Source organism: Sorex araneus, chromosome 9, assembly GCF_027595985.1.
Source record: "Sorex araneus isolate mSorAra2 chromosome 9, mSorAra2.pri, whole genome shotgun sequence".
Classification (NCBI taxonomy): Eukaryota; Metazoa; Chordata; class Mammalia; order Eulipotyphla; family Soricidae; genus Sorex; species Sorex araneus.
The window spans coordinates 17,232,704-17,257,023 of record NC_073310.1 but is presented as its reverse complement, the minus strand read 5'-3'; the positions used below and the strand labels follow the sequence as shown (position 1 = coordinate 17,257,023).

At 48.8% G+C, this 24,320-nt stretch overlaps 1 protein-coding gene across 3 annotated transcripts in view; it reads right to left on the bottom strand.

Moving 5' to 3' along the window:
* Positions 1-24,320, bottom strand: part of NF2 (NF2, moesin-ezrin-radixin like (MERLIN) tumor suppressor) — a 100,949-nt gene that overhangs the window by 21,409 nt on the left and 55,220 nt on the right. For all 3 annotated transcript variants that reach the window (XM_004615530.2, XM_055146806.1, XM_004615529.2), the window contains exons 5-12: positions 21,157-21,225; positions 20,233-20,315; positions 17,179-17,254; positions 13,113-13,247; positions 9,396-9,470; positions 4,771-4,884; positions 2,401-2,523; positions 1,584-1,801 (exon numbers count right to left, since the gene is read on the bottom strand). In XM_004615530.2, the coding sequence (XP_004615587.1) occupies positions 1,584-1,801; positions 2,401-2,523; positions 4,771-4,884; positions 9,396-9,470; positions 13,113-13,247; positions 17,179-17,254; positions 20,233-20,315; positions 21,157-21,225 (893 nt within the window). The remainder of the gene's footprint in view (positions 1-1,583; positions 1,802-2,400; positions 2,524-4,770; positions 4,885-9,395; positions 9,471-13,112; positions 13,248-17,178; positions 17,255-20,232; positions 20,316-21,156; positions 21,226-24,320) is intronic.

The following is a 24,320-nucleotide window of genomic DNA, read 5'->3' as shown; positions in this document are numbered from 1 at the left end:
GGAAAGCAGGTGCCTTCAGCTGCAGAAAGGATGCAGGAGTGACACCCCTCTTCCCCTACCGACCGAGAGGAGGAATCGGGGCTCCCCTGAGGACAACACAGATCAGGCCAAGAAGGTCAGGGTGGGGACAGAGAGTCATCAGAGATCACACCGCCCAAAGCAAGGGCAACACTGCTGGGTGTGCGTTCATTCACTCCCTCGAGGGGCTCTGAGGCAGTCTGCATGAGTGCCGAGCACTCTTCCCATGATTCCTGGCCAACCAGACCACAACTGAATGTGAGGGCCCGAGAATGAATTGCTGCTGGAGATTACCACCCTGGCAGTGCGTGGGGGCTCGGAGGGTTGTACCTAGCAATGCCCAGGGGACCATGTGATGCCCGGGTTGAACCAGGGTTAGTCACAAGCCAGGCAAGTGCCTTAACTCCTGGACTACCTTTCCAGGGCCCTGTTTGATTTTCTGTGGCGTTGGAGACTGAACCCTGGGGCTCTACCAACGGAGGCGGGTGCTCCATCACTGAGCCGTCCGCCCAGCCTGGTGTTGCTTATTTAGCTTGGAAAATAAAAAGTGGAAGGTCCGGGTAGCCAACGAGGAGAAGAGCTCAGTATGAGCCTTTGCAGCTGGTGACGGGGGAGGAGCACTGGAGGGGAGAGGGGTCAGAAGCTTCCCTTCAGTCTGCATGAGTGTGGCCTGAGCAGAGGAAGGACACAGTGGAGCCAAGGTCTCATAGCGGATCACAAAGGACAAGATGTGAAAACAGACAGACAAACAAGCCCTGATTCATACAGCCCCTGAGTAAAACAACTGGAGGCTGAGGGCCACCTCCCCAGCCCGAAGACCATGCCTGGTGCTGCGGGTCTAGGGACCTGGTCAGGTCTTCACCCTGCAGGACACAAAAGCCAGGGAGCAGGGACAAGCATCCCCACAGGGGAAGTGGCCCAGTCCCAGAGAGAAAGGGGCCCAGGAGGGAGCAAGACACAGGAAACAGGATCCCAACACTGACACGTAAAAGTGGAGAGAAAACCTGTTGTGACTGCAAGTTGCTAGATTAAAAAAAGGAGAAACAAAGGACATTGCTTTAATGCAAGAAGAGCCTCTTGCCGTTTCCTGAGAGCAGTCTGGGTTAGTCTCCATGCTGGTCTGGCAAACGTGGCTCACGGGAACAGGGCTTAGAGCGAGGCCCAAGCCTGGCTGCAGCGCTCTGCTCAACCAGACAACAGTGCTGGAATCCCTTCTACAAGCCCTGGCGCCCAACGGCCGAAGCACGGATCTTGGTTTCTCAGGTCCCCAAGTTTGCAGCTGGACTCAGCAGGCCAGAGCAGCACACAGGCGGCTCCAGCCTGGAACCGCCAGGCCTGCACTAGGGGGTCACGTCTCACCAGGACCAGCAGTGGGCACTCACTGCTGCAGAGGCTCCTCCCACCAAAAAGGTATTTAAGAAACAAACGGGGGTGGAGCAGCAGTGCCCGAGCCGTTAGGGGAGCAGTCTCTCCCCAGCCTTCTCCCCGAGATGGGGAACAGCTGTGGGCAAGCCCGGCCTCAGGACCTAGAGGCCCCCGTGCCGCCGACAGCCCCGAGCTCTGACCTTCTCTCTGACTCCTCAGCCATCTTCAACGCTAGCACCTCAGCCTCCAGAACCTTCTGTTCCATCAGGCGCTTTTCCTCCTCCGTCCGAATGGCTGTGGCCTTGATGCGCTGCATTTCCTGTTCGGCCTCCGCAGCCTTCTGAGCCAGGAGTTTCGCCTCCTCCTCGGTGATCTGGGCCTTCTCCGCCAGCAGATCCGCCGTCTCCTCAGACCGCATCTGCAGAGAGGGGCGCTGTCAGCTGGACGAGGGCCCCCCGGGCCCCGTTATCCCTCCCAGATCTGGGTTTGGACACTCGAGTCAGCAAGAACCAGACTCCTCCAGCGACACGGGCAGGAGATGACAGCCACAAGCCTCCACTGCTCAGCAGGGTCCCCTCACGCCTCCTCCCTGGGGAGCACAGGAGCGCGTCTCCGTCTGAGCACCCACAAGCGAAGGCCTGGGCTTCACGAGGGGGAAGAACAGTTTGGGGAGCAGCGTGTGTCCCCCAGGCCTGCAGACGGCCCTGGCAAGTGAGCGGTGAGGCGGTGCTCCTGGCCACACACCCTCCCGTGCAAAGGCCGATGTGGCCCTACCAGCCGCTGTGTGGAGCCCCAGGGCCCTGCAGACCCGGGAACCCAGGGGGACAACCGTCCCGCAGCCCAGGAGCCTTGCCGAGCTGCACTGCTGGCAATGGGGGAGAAAAGGCTCCGGCGTGTTTGGGCAGGTGCAGCCAGTGTCGGGGGGTATGTCACTAAGGCGTGGGCCCCAAGGGACTGAGTCTGGAAAACTGAGGCGGCCCCCGCGTGCCTCCAGACACCCGGGCCCTGGGGAGTCACCAGGGCTTCGTTGGCCATCGTCGCCTCCTCCTTCATCTGCAGCAGCCGCCTCTCCAGCTCGTCCCGCGTGCGCTCGGCCTCCTCCCGCATCTGCTTCTCGCGCGCCAGCCGCTGTCGCTCCATCTGCAGGGACGAGAGCGCCCAGCCCGGCTCAGGCCCGGGAGCCCGGAGCCCTTCAGCCCCGAGGCAGGCGGTGTCCTTCTGCCCCTCCCCTGACCCTGCTGTAGAGCGGAACCCGATGCCCCTAGTAAAGCATCTGGGGTAAACCAACCAACATGGAGTAGCAAGAGAGTACCACGCCGAGCCTCTTCCTCGCCCCCGCGGGCTGACACGGCTCCCCCGGCCGACCCGGCTGCCGGCTGGGAGGGCTCACAGGTGGGTCTGCCCTAGGAGCGGTGGGACGCAGTGGCAGGGCTCTTCTCCGAGCGAGGCCCAGAAAGAGCATTCCCTCCGATCGGAGAGCCGGCTCTCACCCGCACGGACCCCTCCCTCGGCTCTCATTCCATCCACCAGGGCTTCACGCTCGCTGGTCGCCCAGGGAGGAGAGGGAAGCATCCTGCGCGCCGCATCAATAAACACGGCACATTGTGCTTCACAGGGGGAGCTGCGGCAGCCACAGCGCAGACTCCCGGAGCCAGGCCTGTGACAGGAGGGCGCCCGGCAGGGAGCACAGCCCCCCACCCCACCCCCACCCTGAAGGCATCCGTACAAAGCCGCCGCCACCTCCTTGCCTTATGGATCTCTGTACTAATTGGGCCCCCTGCCGCGGTTAATAAGGGGAACACGCACAGGACAAGTGCTGTTCTCTGTGATCTGGGTTCAGAGAGCAGAAGTCAGATGTGACCACTGCCCTTAAATAATTCTTCCTGAAAGAATTCAAACGCACTTAATGACTTACTTCTTTCTCCTAAACACCAGATTTCTAAGATGTCTGCTTTTTCTAATGACCAAACCCAAAAAAAAAAAAATTAAGAAATTTTTAAAAAGCACAGGGACTCGAAGGAACAGTGCAAAGACAAGCAAATAATATTGTGAATTCTTCAATTTTCCTCTTGTAGGTTAATGAAAAGCATGGCCAATTTATTTCCTAATTTCGAGCATATTACGATGTCCATGAGGTGAATGATTATGTCTCCATTATTCAGCGCTGGGCAACAGTTCTCTCCCAGCACACGCCTGCCGCCTGCCCCCAGCCCTGCGCCCGGCTACGCCGAAGGACCCTCTCTGATCTGAGACAGGGGCAACCACCAACTCCACTGAGCAGATGAGAACTCCAAGGCCTAGAAGGCGAGTCACTCTCTGGCACCCACACTGCATCCTTTCTGGTGCCCCCTGGCCTGCAGTCACCGGCTGTGGGGGACACGCAGGACATGCAGTGGCGTGTGCGTGCCATTATCTCCCAGCCCCCAGCCCCGAGAGCTCCTGCTCGTTTTCAGCTCTCACATCTAGGCTTCGCTCCTGAGAAAGAGGTGGAAGAAGGCTCTTCTTCAAGTTTTCCTGAGACCCTAGGTTAGCACAGGTCATGTTTTTTTTGGTTTTTTTTTTTTGGGAGGGGGTGGTTGGTGCAGGGGTTTCCCATGACCCATTCCACTTCCTCCAGAGATGAAGGCATCTCAGATAAGTGGAAATACGGACCGTTGCCTTGGAAAGCAGAGCCAGAGAGCTGAAGCAACCTGGGGCCAAAGCGGGGGGGCGGGGGGGGACAGAGGGAGGCAGAGGGTTTGCTTCAAGTCTCTCCAAAACTCCCATCAGGGAGCAGTTCCCAGGCGAAGGATGACCCTGTTGAGTCCCGAGGGCAGCTGACGGCAGCCACTGCTACTCTCTCAGCAGTTCATCCCAGACCACAGCTGACACTCTCAGCACCGAGCCGCACACGAGCGGTGTGGGTTTCGGTGTGTGAGCGAAAGGCCCGTGCGTGGAAAACAAGGTGCAGACTGTCCAGTTGGCTGATGCCCTCTCCTGGCACCGCCCCCGGCGGGAGCTGCGCACCGGGGCTGACCTGCAGAGGGGGAGTGCAGCCAGCGTCTAATTAGCATTCCGGCAGCAAGTGCTGAAATGCCTCCATGCGTTCTATCACCATCTAATTAGAAAAGGAGACGGCTGGGCCAAGGAGACAGGCAAGCAAAAAAGCAAGTGAGCTACCTAGACAGATGGATGGAGATGGGTGGCTGGCAGGATGGATGAGGGCCTGGCTACCCCCTCCCAAACCTGCATTCATCACGCTTACCGTCCCTTCGGCGCGTGGAGAAACAACTAGATGCATTTCTCTCAGTTAAGCTTTTTGCCTTTATATTCTTCCCTGACGTCCGGGACCACTGCTTTCCGCCCACCCGGCAACTACAACAGCCTTGCAAATATGGTCTCGCTCACCTGCTTCCTGGCCTTCTCCTCCCTGGCCTGGGCCTTCATCTGCTGAACTTCCAAAGAATCGGCCTTCCTCCTCCTCATAAAAAGGTCATGGTTCCCAATACAGAGCTGGAGAATCTACGGGGATGAAAGCAGAAGAGTCAAACTCACCATCTGACTTCACTGCCTGCCAACTTGCCCGCGCACCAGCACTTTGTTCTGAGGATTCTTGGGAACAGCTGAACATCCGCAGAGGAAACCAGGAAGGCACGCACCAAACCCTGCCGACACGCCCCTCTCTTTTTCAATGATTGTTCTCTTGGAGGCCACACGCAGTGGTGCTCAGGGATCCCTCCTGGCGGTGGTCAGGGGATCATATGTAGGGCCAGGGATGGCACCAGGGCTGGGTACATGCAAAGTAAGCACTTTCCCACTGTACTACCTCTCTGGCCCTGATAACTTCATTTTATTTGGTATGGAAATGGCATAGTGGTCACATTTTTGTTTTATTTGTCTGGGCCACACCTGGTGGTGCTCAGGGCTTACTCCTGCCCCTGCAACTCAAGAATCACTCCTGGCAGGGTTTAGGGGACCATAGGGGATGCCAGGGACTGAATTCAAGTTGGCCACAAACAAGACAAGCACCTTACCTGCTGCACTATTGCTCCGGCCCTTGGTTCCATTTTTCTAACCCCCACCCTGCTCTGCAGTTACTCATGTTATGATGACCTGATGACTGGGACCCGCACGTCAGGTTGCGGTGCTTGCTAAGGTTTGCGTGCCCTGAGTTATGGTGCTTGTGCCCATGCTGGCCAGGGCTCCTACTTTAGGTACACAAGTTATAGTCACGGTTTCTCACTTTATTTCCCCTCTTTCCTTCCCATCGTTACTGTGATGAACCAGGAATGTAGCCACACTGGGATGCGGGGCTCAGACACTTGAGTGTGGCGCTCACTTATACGTCTGCTTGGGGTAGGCCAGAGATGACCCACTCTGTGGTGGCTCTGGGGGTCATAAACAGTGCACGGGATGGTGCTGGGATCAACCTCATGAATTCATAGGCTCACATCCACAAGGAATGTGTTCTATCATGGAGCCTGCCCTAAATCCCCTCTGTGAACATGCCTCAGATATGCCGGGGGTGAAAAGTCACACGTGTAGAGAAAAACAGAGGACACGTTAGCATGTCTTCCAGATGCACCCCACTCTTCAAATCAAAGGGTGGGCCTGCAAATCAGGGAGGAGAGGAGAGTTTGTATATTGGTTGGACTGGGCTGGCAGGTTATCCGTACAGGGGAAAAAATATGTTGGATGCCATATATAAAAATCAACTTCAGAAGAAATAAAGTGTTTTGGGGCCAGACCGATGGTACAGCAGGTAAGGCATTTGTCTTGCACATGGCTGACCCCAGGTTTGATCCTTGGAACCCCATCCGGTCCCCCAAACCCTACCAGGAGTGATCCCTGAGGGCAGAGCCAGGGGTAAGGCATGAGCATTGCTGGGTGTGGCAGGAAGGAAGGAAGGAAGGAAGGAAGAAAGGAAGGAAGGGAGGGAGGGAGAAAGGAAGGGAGGAAGGGAGGAAGGAAGGAAGGGAGGGAGGGAGGGAGGGAGGGAGGAAGGAAGGAAGGGAGGAAGGGAGGGAGGGAGGGAGCGAGGGAGAGAGGGAGGGAGAGGATGGAGGGAGGGAGTAAGAAAGGGAGGGAGGGAGGGAGGAAGGGTTAAAAGTATAAATGTAAACATCAAGCCCCTGAAACAAATATTTGACAGAGAGATGAGATTGGCCATAAATATGATGTTCAACCTCATTAGTACATATGAACATGTAAATTAACTTGATACCAAAATACCTCTTTATATATATATAAGAATGACTAAAATATTTCAAGATTAACATATGAGTATTAAGCATATAAAGCCAAAAGAAAATCTCATCCAGAGCTGTTGGCTCTGTTAATTAATTCAACTTCTCTGGAAAACAACATGTCATAATCTTGAATTTGGACATATGCTACATCCTTACAATGATACTTTAAGGAAAAAAATTGCTATCAGGGTCATACCCAACACCAGGACTATCCCAGATGATGTTATGGTGGGGGGATAGGGGATCATGAGGGGAGCAGAGGGTGTCAAAGATCAAACCAGGGCCTCACACAGGAGGCATGTACCTGACTTCTTGAGCTGTCTGTCCACCCATCCCTAATTTTAATTTTTTTATTTTTTGGCTTTTTGGGTCACACCTGGCGATGCACAGGGGTTACTCTTGGCTTTGCACTCAGGAATTACTCCTAGCGGTGCTTGGGGGACCCTATGGGATGTTGGGAATTGAACCCAGGTCAGCCGCATGCAAGGCAAACGCCCTACCCGCTGTACTGTCACTCCAGCCCCTCATCCCTAATTTTTAAAAGTTTTGTTCATTTATTCTTTTTACCCCCTCACCCTTCTGTTGTTTTTTCGACTGTGCACCAGAGTTCCTGCGCACGAGGTATCCCGCACGAGTCTGAGGGTATGTACTTGTGGCACCGGGGATCATCACAGCAGTGCCAGGATTTGCCCTCATCAGTCTGGGGCAGTAGCGGGGATCACACTCATGCTCTCACACCCACAAGGGGAGCACTCTACTGCTAAGCCGCATCCCTGAAGAAACTTACTGGGGAAACTACTGCCCATGGCTACCAAGAGACAGAGGTGGAAACTGTCCCTGATAGCTTTGTTAAAATGGCACAGAAGCAGAAAGCACTTAATTGTCCATTAACAAGAGAATGGGGAAAAAACCATACATCCATATAATATAGTATTATACAGTAGCAAAAATGCTGGTTCATATTTTTGGGCATCAACACAGAAAAAAACTTAAAAAAAATAACAAGTAAATAAAGCAAGTCACCAAAGAATACAGTTCTAGATTTATAACTCTATTTACTTGTTATAAAAAAATAACTTTAAACTTAAAAAAAAAAGTAAATAAAGCAAGCCACAGAAGAATACAGTATTTATATATACTTCAAAAGCACATAAAACTTTAATAATAATGTATTTGTTTTACCATAAGGTGAAATAAGGTGCTGGGGGCAAGCTGAGAGACAATAAACACATTATTCCAACAACAAGGGCCCTGGAGGAAGGAGTGGAACAGATTAAAGTAATAGGGAACTAGCAGGAGAGATTTCACGGTATTGGGATTATGCTACATTTTTTTGTTGTTGTTGTTTTGGGCCATACCCGGCAATGCTCGGGGCTTACTCCTGGGGGACCTAGTGTGGGGTGCTGGGGATCCAAAGCTGGTCAGCCACGTGCAAGTGCCCTACCTGCTGTACAATCTCTCCAGCCCCATGCTCTACATCTTAAAGTCGGGGAGTAGGGATGGGATCTAGCTGTTTATTTTTGTCTCTTATTATAACTTATATTTATTTACACTTGTACTTTTATGTATAAAAAGTAATAAAAAGTTGGGGCTGGAGTGATAGCACAGCGGGTAGGGAGTTTGCCTTGCACGCAGCCGACCCGGGTTTGAATCCCAGCATCCCATATGGTCCCCTGAGCACTGCCAGGGGTGGTTCCTGAGTGCACAGCCAGGAGTAATCCCTGTGCATCACCAGGTGCGACCCAAAAAGCAAAAAAAAAAAAAAAGTAATAAAAAGTATCTTTAAAAAATTATTCATCACAAGGGCTGGAGTGATAGCACAGTGGGTAGGGCGTTTGCCTTGCACGCAGCTGACCCAGGTTCGATTCCCAGCATCCCATATGGTCCCCTGAGCACCGCCAGGAGTAATTCCTGAGTGCAGAGCCAGGAGCAACCCCTGTGCATTGCCGGGTGTGACCCAAAAAAGCAAAAACAAAAAAAAAATTATTCATCACAGAATTTAGGTTGAATTCTTCAGATTATATCAGAGAGGGAAAAAAAAAAAAGACTGTCAAAACCATTAAAGATGGAACAATGCAAATCAAAACTGTAATGAAATATCAGCTCACAATGATGAGATTGACTAGTCTCAAAAAAATTGCAGGGGCCTGGAGCGATAGCACAGCGGGTAGGGTGTTTGCCTTGCACTCAGCCGACCTGGGTTCAATTCCCAGCATCCCATATGGTCCCCTGAACACCTCCAGGAGTAATTCCTGAGTGCAAAGCCAGGAGAAACCGCTGTGCATCGCCAGGTGTGACCCAAAAAGAAAAAAAAAAAATTGCAAACATGTGTTTTGAGGACATGGAGCAAAAAGGAAGCCTGACACATGGCTGGCAGGAATGTAAATAGGTGTGACCTTGAAGAAAGTCGTCTGGAGATTCCTAAAACAATAAAAATGGAAATCCATGGGGCCGGAGCGATAGCACGGTGGGTAGGGCGTTTGCCTTGCACGCGGCCGACCCAGGTTCGATCCCCGGCATCCCATATGGTCCCCCAAGCACCGCCAGGAGTAATTCCTGAGTGCAAAGCCAGGAGTAACCCCTGAACATCGCTGGGTGTGACCCAAAAAGCAAAAAAAAAAAAAAAAAAAAGGAAATCCATCCTCCTACTAGGTAAAAAAACAGCCTGTCAGAAAAGTGTGCTATCAAGATGTCATTTTTCATAATCTTCAAAAATAGAAATTTCTAAAAAAAACTAGTTATTATCACTGTAAAACAAAAAAGAAGACCAGAATATCAACTTACCAGCTTATTAACACGAAGCTTTGAAGAGTTAAATTTGAAGACATCAATTTTCTTATCCAGTGGTTTAATAGTAAACTGAAAGAAAGAAGCAGAAGAGTTTCAGCTGCTCAGCCTAGAATGTCACCACCAATCGGGAAAGCCCCCATCAGCAGCTACCACTCTGGCCAAGGTCCAGCAGAAGCCTGTGCACTGTCCCGGCTTCCTGGCGCCCAGGCACCAAACCACCATGAATCACACGCATCTGAGGGAGGCTGTGAAAGCGCTGAATCCTGCAAGGTGGGCTCTTGGCACCAGCTTGGAAACTTGGAAACCTGAAATAAGAACCCTTGATGGGCCCAACCTTGAGGTCAATCGGGAGAAACACTAGAATCTAAGGCAGGTGCCTTCAGGAAGCTCAGAACCCGGCTGGAACAAGGCTTCGGTTACTCAGGACTTGACACCTGAGGTTAGTGCCTCATTGGGAGGCTTCAACCACAACACCCTGGGAGTTCAGAGCGGATCTACCATAAGTAGGATGGAACTTAAGCTGGTCTTAGGAAGATCTGACAAAGACACTAAAAAGGGCATTCTAGATAGGGCAAGTGAGAGAAATAAGTTGGAGAATGAGCACCGTGTGAGGGTGTTTGACTTTAATGGTTCTTTATTCCCATTCTGTTTATTTATTTTTTTTTGTTTTTTGTTTTTGGGTCACACCTAGCGATGCACAGGGGTTACTCCTGGCTCATGCACTCAGGAATTACTCCAGGCAGTGCTCAGGGGACCATATGGGATGCTGGGATTTAAACCCGGGTCGGCCTCGTACAAGGCAAACGCACTACCCGCTGTGCTATTGCTCCAGCCCCTCCATGCCCTTTATTGTTTTAAGCCACACCCAGCAGCACTCAGGGCTTACTCCTGGGTCTGTGCTCAGGACTTACTCCTGACTCTGTGCTCAGGAGACCACACAGGGTACTGGGGGATCAAACCAGGGAAGGCTGCGTGCAGGGCAAATGCCCTTCCAGCCTCTTCCCTTTATCGCTCTGATAACTGGGGGTGGTACCATACTTGCAAGGTTCCCCAGGAGTCTCACAATTTAGTTGCAGGGTTTGCACACATTCTGGCTGGAGGGATCACCAGGGGTCACTGTGGTGCTCACACAAAGTGTGCCAAAGGGGACACACCCAGTGCAGTGTTTGCATTCCCTCGGTATGGTGCTCACCGCATGCTGGAGATGGCATATAGCTGCTGAAACTTTATTCAGGGCTTGTGGACAGCACTGGGGATCAAACGCATGACCTCACGCTTGCAAGGCAGGAGCTATGAAGCACTGAGCTATCCTCTGAGCCCCGTTAACAGCTCTTGGATGATAATATGGACTTAGGATGCCAGGAAGGCAGGGATGAGCAAGGGGATGGTGAGTAGTCAGGTTGGGTAGTCGGGGTTAAAGGCTAAAGGTTCCAAATCGTGGGGATTGTCTGATGTTAACAGAAGGAATGAAGTGTGAAGACGACAGCAGAAGAGGAATATACAGTTCCTGAAATGAAAGGGGAGAGAAAGATGAGTGATCAGGAGAAGGAGGTCATTAGTAGCACCAGGGCCAGACCACCGGGCAGGGAAGCACCTAAAGGACAAATGGTCAGGCTGGACCATATCACAGTGGGTAGGACGCTTGCCTTGCGTGCTGCTGACCTGGGTTCGATCCTGTCACCCCCTATGATACCCCGAGCACTGCTAGGAGTAATTCCTGAGTGCAGATCCAGGAGGAACCCCTAAACATTGCCCAATGTGATCCAAAAAGAAAAAAAAAAAGGTCACTGGGGAATTCTGTCCTCAACCATTCCTGAAGACACTGGACACAGCATCGATTTCAAAGATACATTTCAAAAACAGGTGTCAGACACTCAAAGAGATAGAGTGTGTTTTTCATGGAGGAACCCTAGCACACAAGGTCCCTCAGGCAAAAACTGGGACTGATCTTCGAGTACTGAGCTGGGATTAGCACCCCCCAACCCAGCACTGCTGGGTGTGGCCACACAGAAAACAAAATAAATGAATAAAAATGGTTATTTCTGAGCTGAAAGGACAGAACAGGGGTAAAGGTGCTAGCCTTGCATGTGGTCAACCCTGGTTTGATCCCTGGCACCAATTCCTACCCCCAACTTGCTAGGCAGATGTTGGTGTATGTTTGGGAAGATAAATTCCTGGGTATTTCTTTCACATGTTACATTGCTCAGTAAGGGATTAGTACACTGAGGACAGAAAATGATCTTTTGTTCCCATTTTGATCAAGTTAACTTAGAAGCAGTACTGCTCTTGTATGGGGCATTGTGAATTCTGGGAGTTTATTTTTGGTCTTGCTGGCAGACCTTGACGCTGTCAGTGGGGAAACCATGGGCTCTGTATCACTCCGGGGTGCACACAAAGAATCAATGGATCACTGAAAATAAACCATTTCTGTTTTGACAGCATGGCTGTCATGCATAACTGCCAAGACGCTGTCCTATTATGTGGAGTCAGCTTGGGGTCCTCTTACTGTGTGAGTTATCGACATGACGGAACATGACGGTACTGTGCCCCCAGAGAGGGGAGATTAGAGTTTATTGTTTCAGGCTATACTACAGGAGACTTTAGTTCTTAGGGTTCTATGAAGAACGAGTGTTTTGGGAGCCCTTTAAGCACACAAATGTGTGGATGTGCAGTAAATAGACTATAAAATTAGCAATGAAAAATGACCCTATGGTGGCACACCTACTGCTTTAAGTCATGTGGAGTTTTCAATTTAAGTACTTAAAGAAATACCTAAACGCTCTTCTCCTGGGCTAATGACTTAGTTAAAAAAAAAAAAATCACAGAGTTTTAAGTTACAACGCTCAGTCTCATCAAGCAACGCCAAGTGATTTCAACCATAGATGGAAACCAGGGGTCTGGAGTTCCTTTCTTCGAGCTGCTACCAGGGAAGAGGAAACGGGAAAGTGCTCCGAGGGGCTCTGTGGGCACCTGCGCCATCACTATCACTCACGCTGCGCTCAGCATGCTGGTGGTAGGGGTGCCAGCACATCCCTGGGCACCGCTATGGCCCGCTCTGCAGTCAGTGCCCCTGTGCTCCGGGCCCATCCTCTGCGGCCGCCAGAGAAGCAGGGCAGGATGGCATCAGGGAGCTCAGCGCTGTTTTCCACTCATCAGACCCAGGTGACCTGATCTCTCTGCACCTCCGCTTCCTGACAGCATGCAGAGAACCAAACCACGGCCCCCGGTGCCCAGCGGTCTTGGGAGGAATGAATCAGAGTCAGGGTGGAAGGGTTTGCAGGCACGAAAACCCTGAGTGTGGTTATCTTCGTCATCAGACTCTTACAGGGCAGTTAAATATGACAGGAGTTGTATTATCACTTGCGTTAACTTCCCTGAGGGCTGAGACAGGATTTTCTGTATCTTTGCTTCCCACACAAAACCTAGCCTAATGTAGATGTGGAATGACTTCTTTAAAATGCACAAAGAACAAATGAACGAATGGACACACATCACGGCATTTGAGAAAAGTCACTATCTTACGCAGATACATTTGAATTCGAGCTTAGTGTGTGAATCTAAATTATTCAAATTTCATTATCCTCAGCTGCCTGCAAGCAGGTTGATCTGGAAGAACCTTACTGAGATCTTGAAGAAGTCTGGATGGGACTGCTCGAGCCAAGAGTGAAAACAGGTGAGCCACTGAGCCATCCTTGGGGGCACTTGTCCTACCTCCTTGTCGCTGTAGGAGATGTTTCGGATTTCATTCCATGGGAAGGAGATCTTGGGGGTCAGCCTGTTTTCAGGGTCATAGATGTGAAGCCCCAGAGCATCTACTCCAAGAAGCAGTTCTGTGCCCTTTTTGTTCTGCAGATTCAATAAAGAAGAGCTACTGTCAACACCAGCTATGGGCTCAAGACTTAACTCAGTCTCCCAGAAAACCTGCCGTTCGTGTTACAGATGAGATGACAAGTTTCAGCAGGTCCCACAGAAGTCCCAGCTCTCTCCCCTAACCCAGGAGACTTCCACTTCCTGACCGGCCAGGCAGAGGCAAAACTGTAACATTCTCATGATTCAAATATCACAGAGGGAAAATGGGGGTCTTCTGTCACTGCTTTGATGACTAAAGTGGAACAATCTAAATGCTGTTACCTCTAATAACCAGGTTGTCATGGGCATAGAATAAAAGCTCATAAAATTAAACATTTGTGTTAAAAAGGAATTTGATAATTAAAAAGAAAATTTTATTTATTTATCACTCCGGTGGGCTGGAGTGATAGCACAGTGGGTAGGGTGTTTGCCTTGCACGCAGCCGACCCGGGTTCAATTCTTCCGTCCCTCTCGGAGAGTCGGGCAAGCTACCATGAGTATCTCGCCCTGACAGCAGAGCCTGGCAAGCTACCCGTGGCGTATTCGATATGCCAAAAACAGTAACAACACGTCTCACAATGGAGACGTTACTGGTGCCCGCTTGAACAAATCGATGAGCAAGGGATGACAGTGATACAGTGATCACGCTGGCATCTAGAAAGATTTTAAATAAAGCTTGGAACATTTTTATGGTAAAATGTTAGAAAAATGTGTCAAAATTGAGGCCAGAAGGATAGCACAGTGGGTGGGACACTAGCCTTGCTCATGGCTGTCCTGGGTTCAATCCCCAGCGCCCCAGCTCGTCTTCAGAGCACTGGCAGAAGTCATCACTGAGCACAGAGCCGTAAGTAAGCCCTGAGCACTGCCGGGTGTGCACCCCAAACACAACATTAACTATACATAAATAGTATTTTAATAAAGCTATTAAAAGTTTAATCAAGAGGGTTGGGGCAATAACTCATCAGGCTAGGGAATAGCCTTTACATGTGGGAGCTCCAGATTTGATTCCAAACACTGCATGATTCCCCAAGCACCACCAAAAGTAACCTCTGAGAAATGAGTCAGAATAACTCTGAGCACCACCAGGAGCAGCAGCCAAACCAAAAGAATAATCATAAATAAAAATCAATTGAGGTTGGGATGTAGCTTGTACTCAGTGGCAGAGTACAAGCGTTACATATATGAGGTCTTGGGTTTGTGCCTGTGTGCGTGTGCTACCTGTGCTGTATGTATGCCATTACCCCTGAGAATGGTTCTGCTCAGCAGTCAGAGCACAGGAACCCCGGACCAACTGCCACTCACCCAGCTGGGGACCCTGAGGCACACGTGCCTACAGGCCCTGTGCTCTAGCCCTTGTAAGACCGTGGAAGGAAGCTCCCGAGATAAGGACCTATAATGCCTGGTTTCTTGCTGACAAGGAAATTGAACCTAGACTCAAGGGCAAGAAAACAGATCTGCAAACTGAAAAGATGCTTGGACTGAGATGACAAGCACCGGTCTAGCAGCAGGCGACAGCTGGAGAATTGAGTGCTCCAAGAAAAAACAATCTTTTACTGCTCCAAACACCCTGAAGTCAGGCATGATCACCAAACCAAGAGAGAAACTGTTCTGCTCGTCTGCAAAGCTCTTAAAACTACTGGGTTAACACAAGTGATCTTTGTAATTTTAAAGTCTGCAGTGCATTTTGAAAACAAGGTATTTCATTATGTGGCTACCTACTTAAAAATAAAAGCAATCAAAAATAATTCCACCTTCTGCTTCCTAGTATGTCTCCGACACTTCTAGAGATTAGAGAGGAAGGACTCAAGTCAGCCTTTTGAATTGTTTTAAGTATATTTTTCTTATTTAACAGTAAAAGTTCAGGAACTTAATTATTATTAAAATATCCATTTGCTTTGTCGATTGTGAATATAAGAAACATTCACCTATATATGTGTGTCTATATCTATATTTATATAACTATATTGTCACTGTACTGTCATCCTGTTGCTCATCGATTTCCTCAAGCGGGCACCAGTAATGTCTCCATTGTGAGACTTGTTGTTACTGTTCTTGGCATATCGAATACGCCATGGGTAGCTTGCCAGGTTCTGCCGTGCGGGCGGGATACTCTCGGTAGCTTGCTGGGCTCTCCAACAGGGGCGGAGGAATCGAGCCCAGGTTGGCCGAGTGCAAGGTAAATGCCCTCCCTGCTGTGCTATCACTCCACCATATATCTATATTAGTCAAATTATTCCTTAATTGAGAAACTAAATAACTGAGTTTTGAGGATTATACACACTAGTTTAGATAAAGATTTCTGGGGCAGGAGGAAGAGGGTCGACAAGAATCACAGAAATGTGCAAAATTTGTTTGAGCTTCAAGTTATCAAACAATTGGACTGAGGAGATGGCTCAAAAGGGTGTAAACCTACGTTCAATAACCGACACAGCATGATCCACCAAACACTGAGAGTGGATCCCAAAGCAGTGAACCAGGAATAGTCCTCAGCCCTACTGGGTGTGCCCTGTGGGGCGTTTATCTTGCACGTGGCAGACCCAGGTTTGATCCTTGGCATCCCCATTGGTCCCTTGAGCCCCTCCAGTATGATTCCTGAGAACAGATTGAGGAATAAACCCTGAGCGCTAACGGGTGTGCTCTGCGCCCTCCCCCCCCAAAAAAAAAGTGGGAAGAAAAACTTTAGAAAATAGCCTATTTTATTATTATGAAGAATCTTTTAGGCACTTATTTACTAATAAAATAACTTTTCAAGGCCGAGGATGTGACTCAGCAGTAGAGCACATGCCTTGCGCATGTGAAATTGATGGTTCTATCCCTGTCATGGAAGGAAGAAGGGAAGGAAGGGGAAAATGGAGGAAGGGAGGGAAGAAGGAGGAAGAGAATGAAGGAGGGAAGGAAGAAAATAATTTTTCAGTGTGCTTTATATGAAACAGTCCGATAAAAAAGAAATAACAAGCGAACAAACAATAAAACAGAAACAACCCTAACTAGAAAACAAACAAATTGAAAGTTCTTGGAGCTGGAGCAATAGTACTGCAGGTAGGGTGTTTGCCTTGCACCCGGCAAGCCCAGGTTCAATCCACAGCACCCCATATGACCCACAGAAACCAGCCCTGCACACTCTGGGGGTGGCCCAAAATACCCCAAATAATAAAAATTAAAAAGCTCTCTTAAAATATTTTTAATGTTTTTGATTTAGCCAAATTTAACTCAAAAATGTACAAGAGCCGCTAAAAGAATGCCAACCCTAACTCTGAAAACAAGGGCAGAATTAACCGTCTTTTCGACATCTTTTCATCTGCAGCCTGGAACCAGCACTGAAATACTTTAGCAAATCCCCCGAATGTCTTTGAAAGGAAACGCGTGTGTGCCGCATCCAGCAGCGGACCCTGGGGAGAAAGATGCTGAAAAGGACGGGCCTGGGCAGAAAACAAATGCTCTCTAGTGCAAAAGCAGTGGATTCCCGGAGGACTGCGGGCTATTAATAGTCTGAATAGAAAACCAATTAGGCTGCTAGTGAGAACAAGCATCCCCACCCAAACAAATCAGTAATCTATAAATGTAGCTTGACTCTCCTCATGTCCCGGGGGGAAGAAAGTATTTACAGATGCTCCCCACCGGCCAGACCTCTAAGAGCCAGAAATAATCAAAACGCTGCACTCAGGGCATTCGAACAGGTTTCTGCCGAGCCAAGGACCAACCAGCAAGTCCCTCTCCCCCAGGCTCAACCGATACTTAAATTGCCAAGGATCTAATTGAAGTCCAAAATAGAAAATTGGACTATACACCTTTCTCCCCTTCCTCTTCCCTTCTCTGCCGGCGAACCATTAAAGTCTGGCGCCCCAGAATGAGGAGGGAACCCATTTAAGCAGTCTGTCCCTGATTCAGTCTCCGTGTGCGCAGGGGACGCCGAGGGGCTGGAACACACCCGGATTGCAAAGTAGTTCACACCGTACATCTCCAGGTCCTGGGCTATCTTCAGATACTCCATCTCTGCTTCATCCCTGGGAGGAAAATGAAAGACACTGTCACAGGAGCTAAGTGAAAACTCCGAAGGGCAGGTGCACACCACCCTGAGTGTCGGCCCTGCCAGGAGACACCCGCAGAGCATCAGCTCTGCCCTCCCCCCCAGTCTATTAATCCCATTGAGGTCAGGCAGAATTTCCCAGCCCCATAAAAACAAGAGAACAGATTCATTACAGTGTCTTTTGGCTTCAATTTCACGCTCTGCCCTTGGTAAATAGTGACACCCGTCACAAGTAATTCGGAAAAAACTTGTGGTGTGTTATCTTCTCTCCTCAAATGGATTTCAATGCCCATATTCTATTTAAGTTTTGCTTTACCTTTAAGGTTTTGCTTCATCTTCAACTAGAAACTCTGGGTAAGGCAGCAACTTTGCAAGCTAACCTGAGAGCTACTTTTCCACATCTTACTTCTCTGAGTGGTGCTGGGTACGAGGGCAAACACCATCTGGGCTGTAAAACCCGAGAGGTCACCTCTTTCTAAGTTATGAGTCAAATTTATAGTAAGCTCCTGAAGCAGCAATGACTTGCAAAAAAATTTCCAAACAAGTACAGTATTGAAATGTTTTAATTCTCCCTATGACCTTGCCTTCTTCCCTCCCTCTCTGCCATCACAAAATGCTCTCAAATGAATTTTAAAAATTCAACCTGAAAAGAACACCAAATGTGGGCAAGCAGGTGGAACAACCAGAAATCGCACACTGCTGATATAAATTGGTGCAATTACTTTGGAAGATTGTTTGACATTATTTGTAATAACAGAAACCAGAAGAAGACAACCCACCAATCTAAATGTCTATCACTAGCAGAATGGATAAAATAACTGGTTTATTAATACAGTAGAATTCTACAAGGCAGTGAAAATGAAAAAAAAAAAAACCTACTGCTACACGCCACAAACCAAAATTTCATATACAACGCTAAGAGATAGCACAAAGGGTTAGAGCATACGTTTTTGCATGCCAGAGGCCCAGGTTCAACTCCCAGCACCACATGGTCCCTTGAGCACTGCTGGAGGAAGCCCCCCTCCCCAGTACTGCCAGGTGTGGCTCAAAAACAGAAAGAGAAAAGCAGTGTCAAGAAGAGGTATGTAAAAAAGAGAAACTAACTATATTCCTATAAAGTTTAAAGCAGGAAGGACTGAACTATGGGGTTAAAAATCAGGAGAGTGGGGTGGGAGTGACAGTAGGGCATTTGCCTTGCATTCGGCGGACCTGGGTTCGATTCCCAGGATCCCATATGGTCCCCCAAACACCGCCAGGGGTAATTCCTGAGTGCATGAGCCAGGAGTAACCCCTGTGCATCACCGGGTGTGACCCCCCACCAAAAAAGGAAAAAAAAATCAGGAGAGTGGCTGACTTTGGGGAGGAAGGAGAGAGGAAGTAATGGGGGATATGTGTTATCTGTCACCTGATATTACCTGATCTTTTGTTTCATCCATTTGTCAGTATGTATGTTATATTTCTAAGCTAAGGAAAGAAATTTAAAAAAAAATAGCAAGGGATGGGAAGTTGATTTGAAGAAGAGAAAAGATTTTGATCTTTTCTTTTCTTTTTGGAACAAGGGTCCCAGGAACTATGCAGTGTCCGAGATCAAACCTGGGGGGCCTCTGCATGTAAAATATGTGCTCCCATCCTTTGAACTATTTCCTCCTTCTGAGAAAAATGTTTTGCTTTTTCGTTTGTTTTTAGATCCACATCCGGTGTTACTCAGCGGTTACTTCTGGCTCTGCATGCACTCAGGTATTATTCCTGGCAGTGCTCAGGGGACCATATGGGATGCTGGGGACTGAACGCTGGTCGACCACATTCAAGGCAAATGCCCTACCCACTGTCTTATCATTCTAACCAGAACCAGAAACGTGGGTTTTCTGGTTTGTTTGTTTTTGGCTTTTTGAATCAGACCTGGCGATGCTCAGGGGTTACTCCTGGCTCTTCACTCACTCCTGGCAGTGCTCAGGGGACTATATAGATGCCAGAGATTGAACCCCTGGTCGGCTGCTTTCCCCACACCTTGAAATGCACTGTCCTATCTCTCCGGCCCCCAGAACATCTTAAAGACTAATGACAAGATGATCAATTCCCAAATTTAATTAACAATTAAGACACAATTTTTACCTTTCAGATTACAAAAGCTGGATTGACAGAAACAGGTGTGGGGCAAGAGAGGGGAGGACTGAGACACCCTCACACACTGCCAATGATCATCTGGGTAGGTACCACTGAGGGAATTTAAATGGGCACAACTGGCACCTGCAAAACGCCCAAACCCTTGGATTCAATACTCTTCGAAAGAACTGCTCAGAAAGACTCATACAATTATGTAATAATCTGAGTACACATTGCAGAACATTTTATAGAAGTGAAAAAGCTGTAGCTGCCTCAGGCCAAATGTGCTGAGAGGCCCTTAGGACCACCCAAGACCAGAGGAGTGGGGATGGGGTACGGGGCGAATATCCAGCCCTGGGACTGAACATGGGGCCCCACATACGCAAGGCATGCATTTACCACTTGAGCCACCCCCAGCACCACAACTGCATATTTTATTTCTTTTTTTTGCTTTTTGCTTTTTGGGTCACACCCGGTGATGCACAGGGGTTACTCCTGGCTCATGCACTCAGGAATTACTCGGGGGACCATATGGATGCTGGGAATCGAACCCAGGTTGGCCTTGTGCAAGGCAAATGCCCTACCTGCTGTGCTATCGCTCCAGCCCCACAACTGTATATTTCAAATGAAACAAACCTATCAATGAGCAAAGTATTCATCCTGACAGTTTTCACACCCACTTTATCCTACATCCACTAGAAAAAGAATACAGGAAACTAAAGACCAGCACACTCCCGGCTCTCCCCTTTTCTTTGATAGACTTTGGTGCTGCGTTTTGTTCAACAAGCTTGTCCTAGTTTCAGAGTTCTTAAAAAACCCATAAAGTGTAAAGCCATAATGAAGCAGCCTCACCTGGCTCGGCCCCGGTGCTCTGCATACCAAGCTGTAATTCTCTCCTCCCACATTTCTGGAGTCATTTGATACAGATTTATTACCTACCAAAAAAAAAAATAGGGCAAAATAAAAAACCCACACACAAGGAAAGTTTGGGTATTGTTTGTCATTTTTATAATTATCGTTTTTACAAGACGCCAGAGCTATTTTTACAGAGTTGCATACAGGGGGCCAGGCGCACACAGACGTGGGCGCTGTAAACAAACGCCACTCAAAGTGAGTCACAGCTCGGACTGACTGCAGCGCCCTTCTTCGGGCCTGAGTGTGTGCCCTCTCCTGGGAGGGGGTCCCCTCCTGCCGGGCTGTGAGTGCTGTCCCCAGAGGGAGGAGTTGGTGCCCACTCATTCCTAGCCACCAGCCGGGCCAGTCTGTCTGGGCTGTAGCCTTCACCAGCGCAGACATCATCAAAGGGGCAGATCAAGCAGAGGAAGAGGTGACGAGTGGGCCTTCAGGGGACCTGATGGGATCGGAAGCAGCAAGGCAGAGAGAGGGGGCCTCCTTCTGCGGTGAGTGAGCGAGATAAATGACACTGAGGAATAAAAACCACAACCCCCATCTCCCACCGCTCTCCCGCACCCACCCTGAGCAGCTGAGGGTGGCTGAGCTTCCTGGTCAGGCCCCGTCGGCTGGGCAGGCCTGGACGGGAAGCGCTGCCGTGCCCCCCCTCTAAAGAACACACCCGAGAACGTTTCCAGGCCACACTGGAGCTGGCGACCCCAAAACTTAGCTTCGCAAGCCCTGGCTTCTTAATATTCTTAACAGAGACTTGATTATAAAATGTTTATTAAAATGTTCTTGCTGTGTCCTTCCCACATGCTTTCATGTCCTTCTGTCAGCCAGCCATGGAACGGCTGTTTCCAAGCAGGGGGTTTGGTGTCTTACCCTTTTGGGAAGCAATTCTTCTTGGGCCAGAAATCCCCGCTTGTGGACTGAGGGGTCGTAGTCACCATACTGGAAGAAAGGGATAACAGGCGATTAAGATTCTAAAGACAACTGCCATCTCTGGATGGGGTTCGACTCAATCTCATTCCCTCCCAGCTCTGGGGAGCAATTCAATTCCGATGACAAGTCAAGATTTCAACCTTGCTCGTTTGTTATCCTTGAACGAAAATACAAAGCTGATTATATCTATGAACAGAGTTGCATAATCCCGTACGGGATGGACGGGTGACGTGCTAATAAGAATATGACATTTGTATAGAAACGCGGCCGTGTTTTCTAACCCCCAAAGAAAGCAGTGAGGACCAAAACATCAGCTATTGCGGCGGAACAACAAAACGCAATTGTGGAAGTTGTGATTAGCCGCATGTGATAAGAGTCTTACCAACAAACTCGTCTAAGTGGCTGGTAATTGGAACCAATTGCAAGGTGGGAGCTAGGAATAATGCAGGCAATATTTTTTAATACCTTTCATTCAAGTCTCTGGAAAAAAATGCTTTGGGGAAAAACCTGATGCCAGCATTGTCATTTCTATTGCACAGAGACGCAAGTAAAAGGTTAACTGATTTTCCAAAGGCTGCAGAGCAAGTCAGTGGGGGTGCTGGAGGAAGGCAACATGACAGGGGCCCTGCATTTCAATGTATGTATCTGGGGACACTCAATAAAACTTGAAATTTTATTTTGACTTAAGAAAAAAAAATACCCTGCGGCTGCAGCGATAGCTCAAAGTGCCAGAGTACATGCCTTGCATGCCTGAGGCTCTGAATCAAATTGCTGGCATGGCATGACCCCGTAGCACCACTGGATACTGCCCTGGAGCACTCCTGGATAGGCCTTAGTGGCTCCCCAGCACTGTTCAGGTGGCTCTGGTGGTCCCAGCAGCATCATTTCACAGGATCCAAGCATGGAACCATCTGACCTATATCACCAAAAGCGGCCCCTGAGTTCCTTTAAGCGTTGCATGGGAGGTCCACCCCCCAAAGGAGAAAAACACCCCTCCCTTTCCTAGAAAACTTACATCTGACAAGAAATAATAAAAAATAAAGACATCTGGGGCAAAGTGATAGTACAGCAGATAAGGTGCATGCCTTGCATGTGGCATGCATGTGGGCCATTGGGTGTTGGCCCACCCAGCACCCAATCAATGTAGGTTCCCTGAGCAGCTCTAGGAGTGATTCCTGAACGCAGACCCAAAAGTAAGCTCTGAAAACTGCCAGGTGTGGTCAAAAGCAAAAACAAAACAAAACAAAACAAAATCAGAAGATTTTTTTTGGTTTGTTTTTGCTTTGGGGCCACACCCAGCAGTGCTCAGGAATTATTCCTGACTTTGCACTCAGGGATCATTCCTGGAGGGCTCCGGGGACCATAAAGAATGCTGGGGACCAAACTCGGGTGGGCCGCACACAAGGCAAGCGCCCTACCTACCACTGTACTACCTCTCTGGTCCCAAATGGAGACATTTTTTTAAAGAGATGCCATAAAACACCGTAGAATAGGAGGTCAAAGCCCATCTTGTGACAGTCGGCATCTAGGAGGGGCTTTTCCTCTGACCAAGATATAACAGTGCTGGGCATGTTGTGTGTAACCTATGAACACTGACCCTATGAGCCACCAAACTGTAAAAACAAAAGTAAGGTCAATGCGTGCACACACACACACCAGCCCCTAACATTCCCAAAGAGCCTCTCGTCAGACCCCAGTGTGCTTTCCCAAGGAAGCTGTCCACTGCGTGCTCAGCATACATGGGATGGAGAGCTGCCCACGGAGACTGTCCAGGCCCCGTTCTTACATCCCCTGCTTCCGGAGCCCCAGGAATGAACGCTCCTCACGACTCGAATACTTACCTTACAAATAGCAGGACTGCACTGCATTGCTTTTTGAATGTTAAAGGACTTCATTTTTAAAACTTGAACATTTAAAATACTTCCCAGTTTTTATGGCCCTGTTGGGATGTTTCTTCATTTAAAAAAAAAACAACAAAAAACCTTGAAGGAATCTGGTTTCTCCCAGAGATGTAATAAGTCTGTAATTATCTGAGTTTTGTTTATTTGCATAATTTTACAGTGTTGGGGATGGAACTGAGGTCTCCTGCATGCCGAGCACACATAACCTGACACCACCGGGCCACATCTGTGGCTCTGCATGAACTATAAATTTATTTTATTTCAATTTCACTTTTGTTTTTTTTTTTTGCTTTGGTAGTGCTGGTTGTGCATACTGGTTGTGCTCAGGGGGGTACTCCTGTTGATTCTTAGGGGCACCACAGCTGATGCAGTGGGCTGCATACAAGGCAAGTGCCTTAACCGTATACTACCTCTCTGGGCACCCTGTAAGAGCTTCAAAGATACTCTCTCAGGAGGCAGGGACAGAACACAGGTAGGAGACAGAGAGGCACAGGCTGCTTAAGCTTCAGTCCTGGCTCTCTTTTATTAGCTATCACCTTGAAAATGTGTCTCAATTTCCTCATCCCAAAATGAGAATACTAGTATCTGTCTTACAGAATTGTTGTGAAGAGTAAATGAAATATTTATAACAATTTTTGACCATACCTGACACATAGCCTTCAACGTAACCTGATGTCGAAGGATAAAAATTTAGGTCATGTCACTTTTCTGAGCCTGTTTCCTGTCAAATGAGAGCATTCCTTTTAAAGGCTACAAAGGGGTCTCTGGAGCGTCCCCAGGCCCTGAGTAAGGCACCCTCTCTTTAAACCTGTTTCCTTATCAGGAAAGCAAAGGTCTCGTGAGCACCTGCCTCCACGGAGGTGATGAGGATAAAGACAATCCAGGTAAACATTTTGCACAGCACACAGTTCACAGTCAAAGTCAAGTGTCAGAGGTACTTTCTATATTATTTATAATGACAATGGTTATTGCATCTCTGATCTCTGCTTTACTAGCTGCATTTATAAATCCCCTCAACTGAGCTGGCCATTTTGCTAATGCAGAACAAAGCACATATGCAAAGTTAAAGCTATAAATTCAAATTCTAAAGACTTGCAAAATTTACAATCCATTATCTGAGCTCCCAGCTATAAAACTGGTGAAACGCTTACCTCTGGGTGATACAGAGGCCTTTGGAAAGGCCCAGCCAAAGAACCTCTCCAC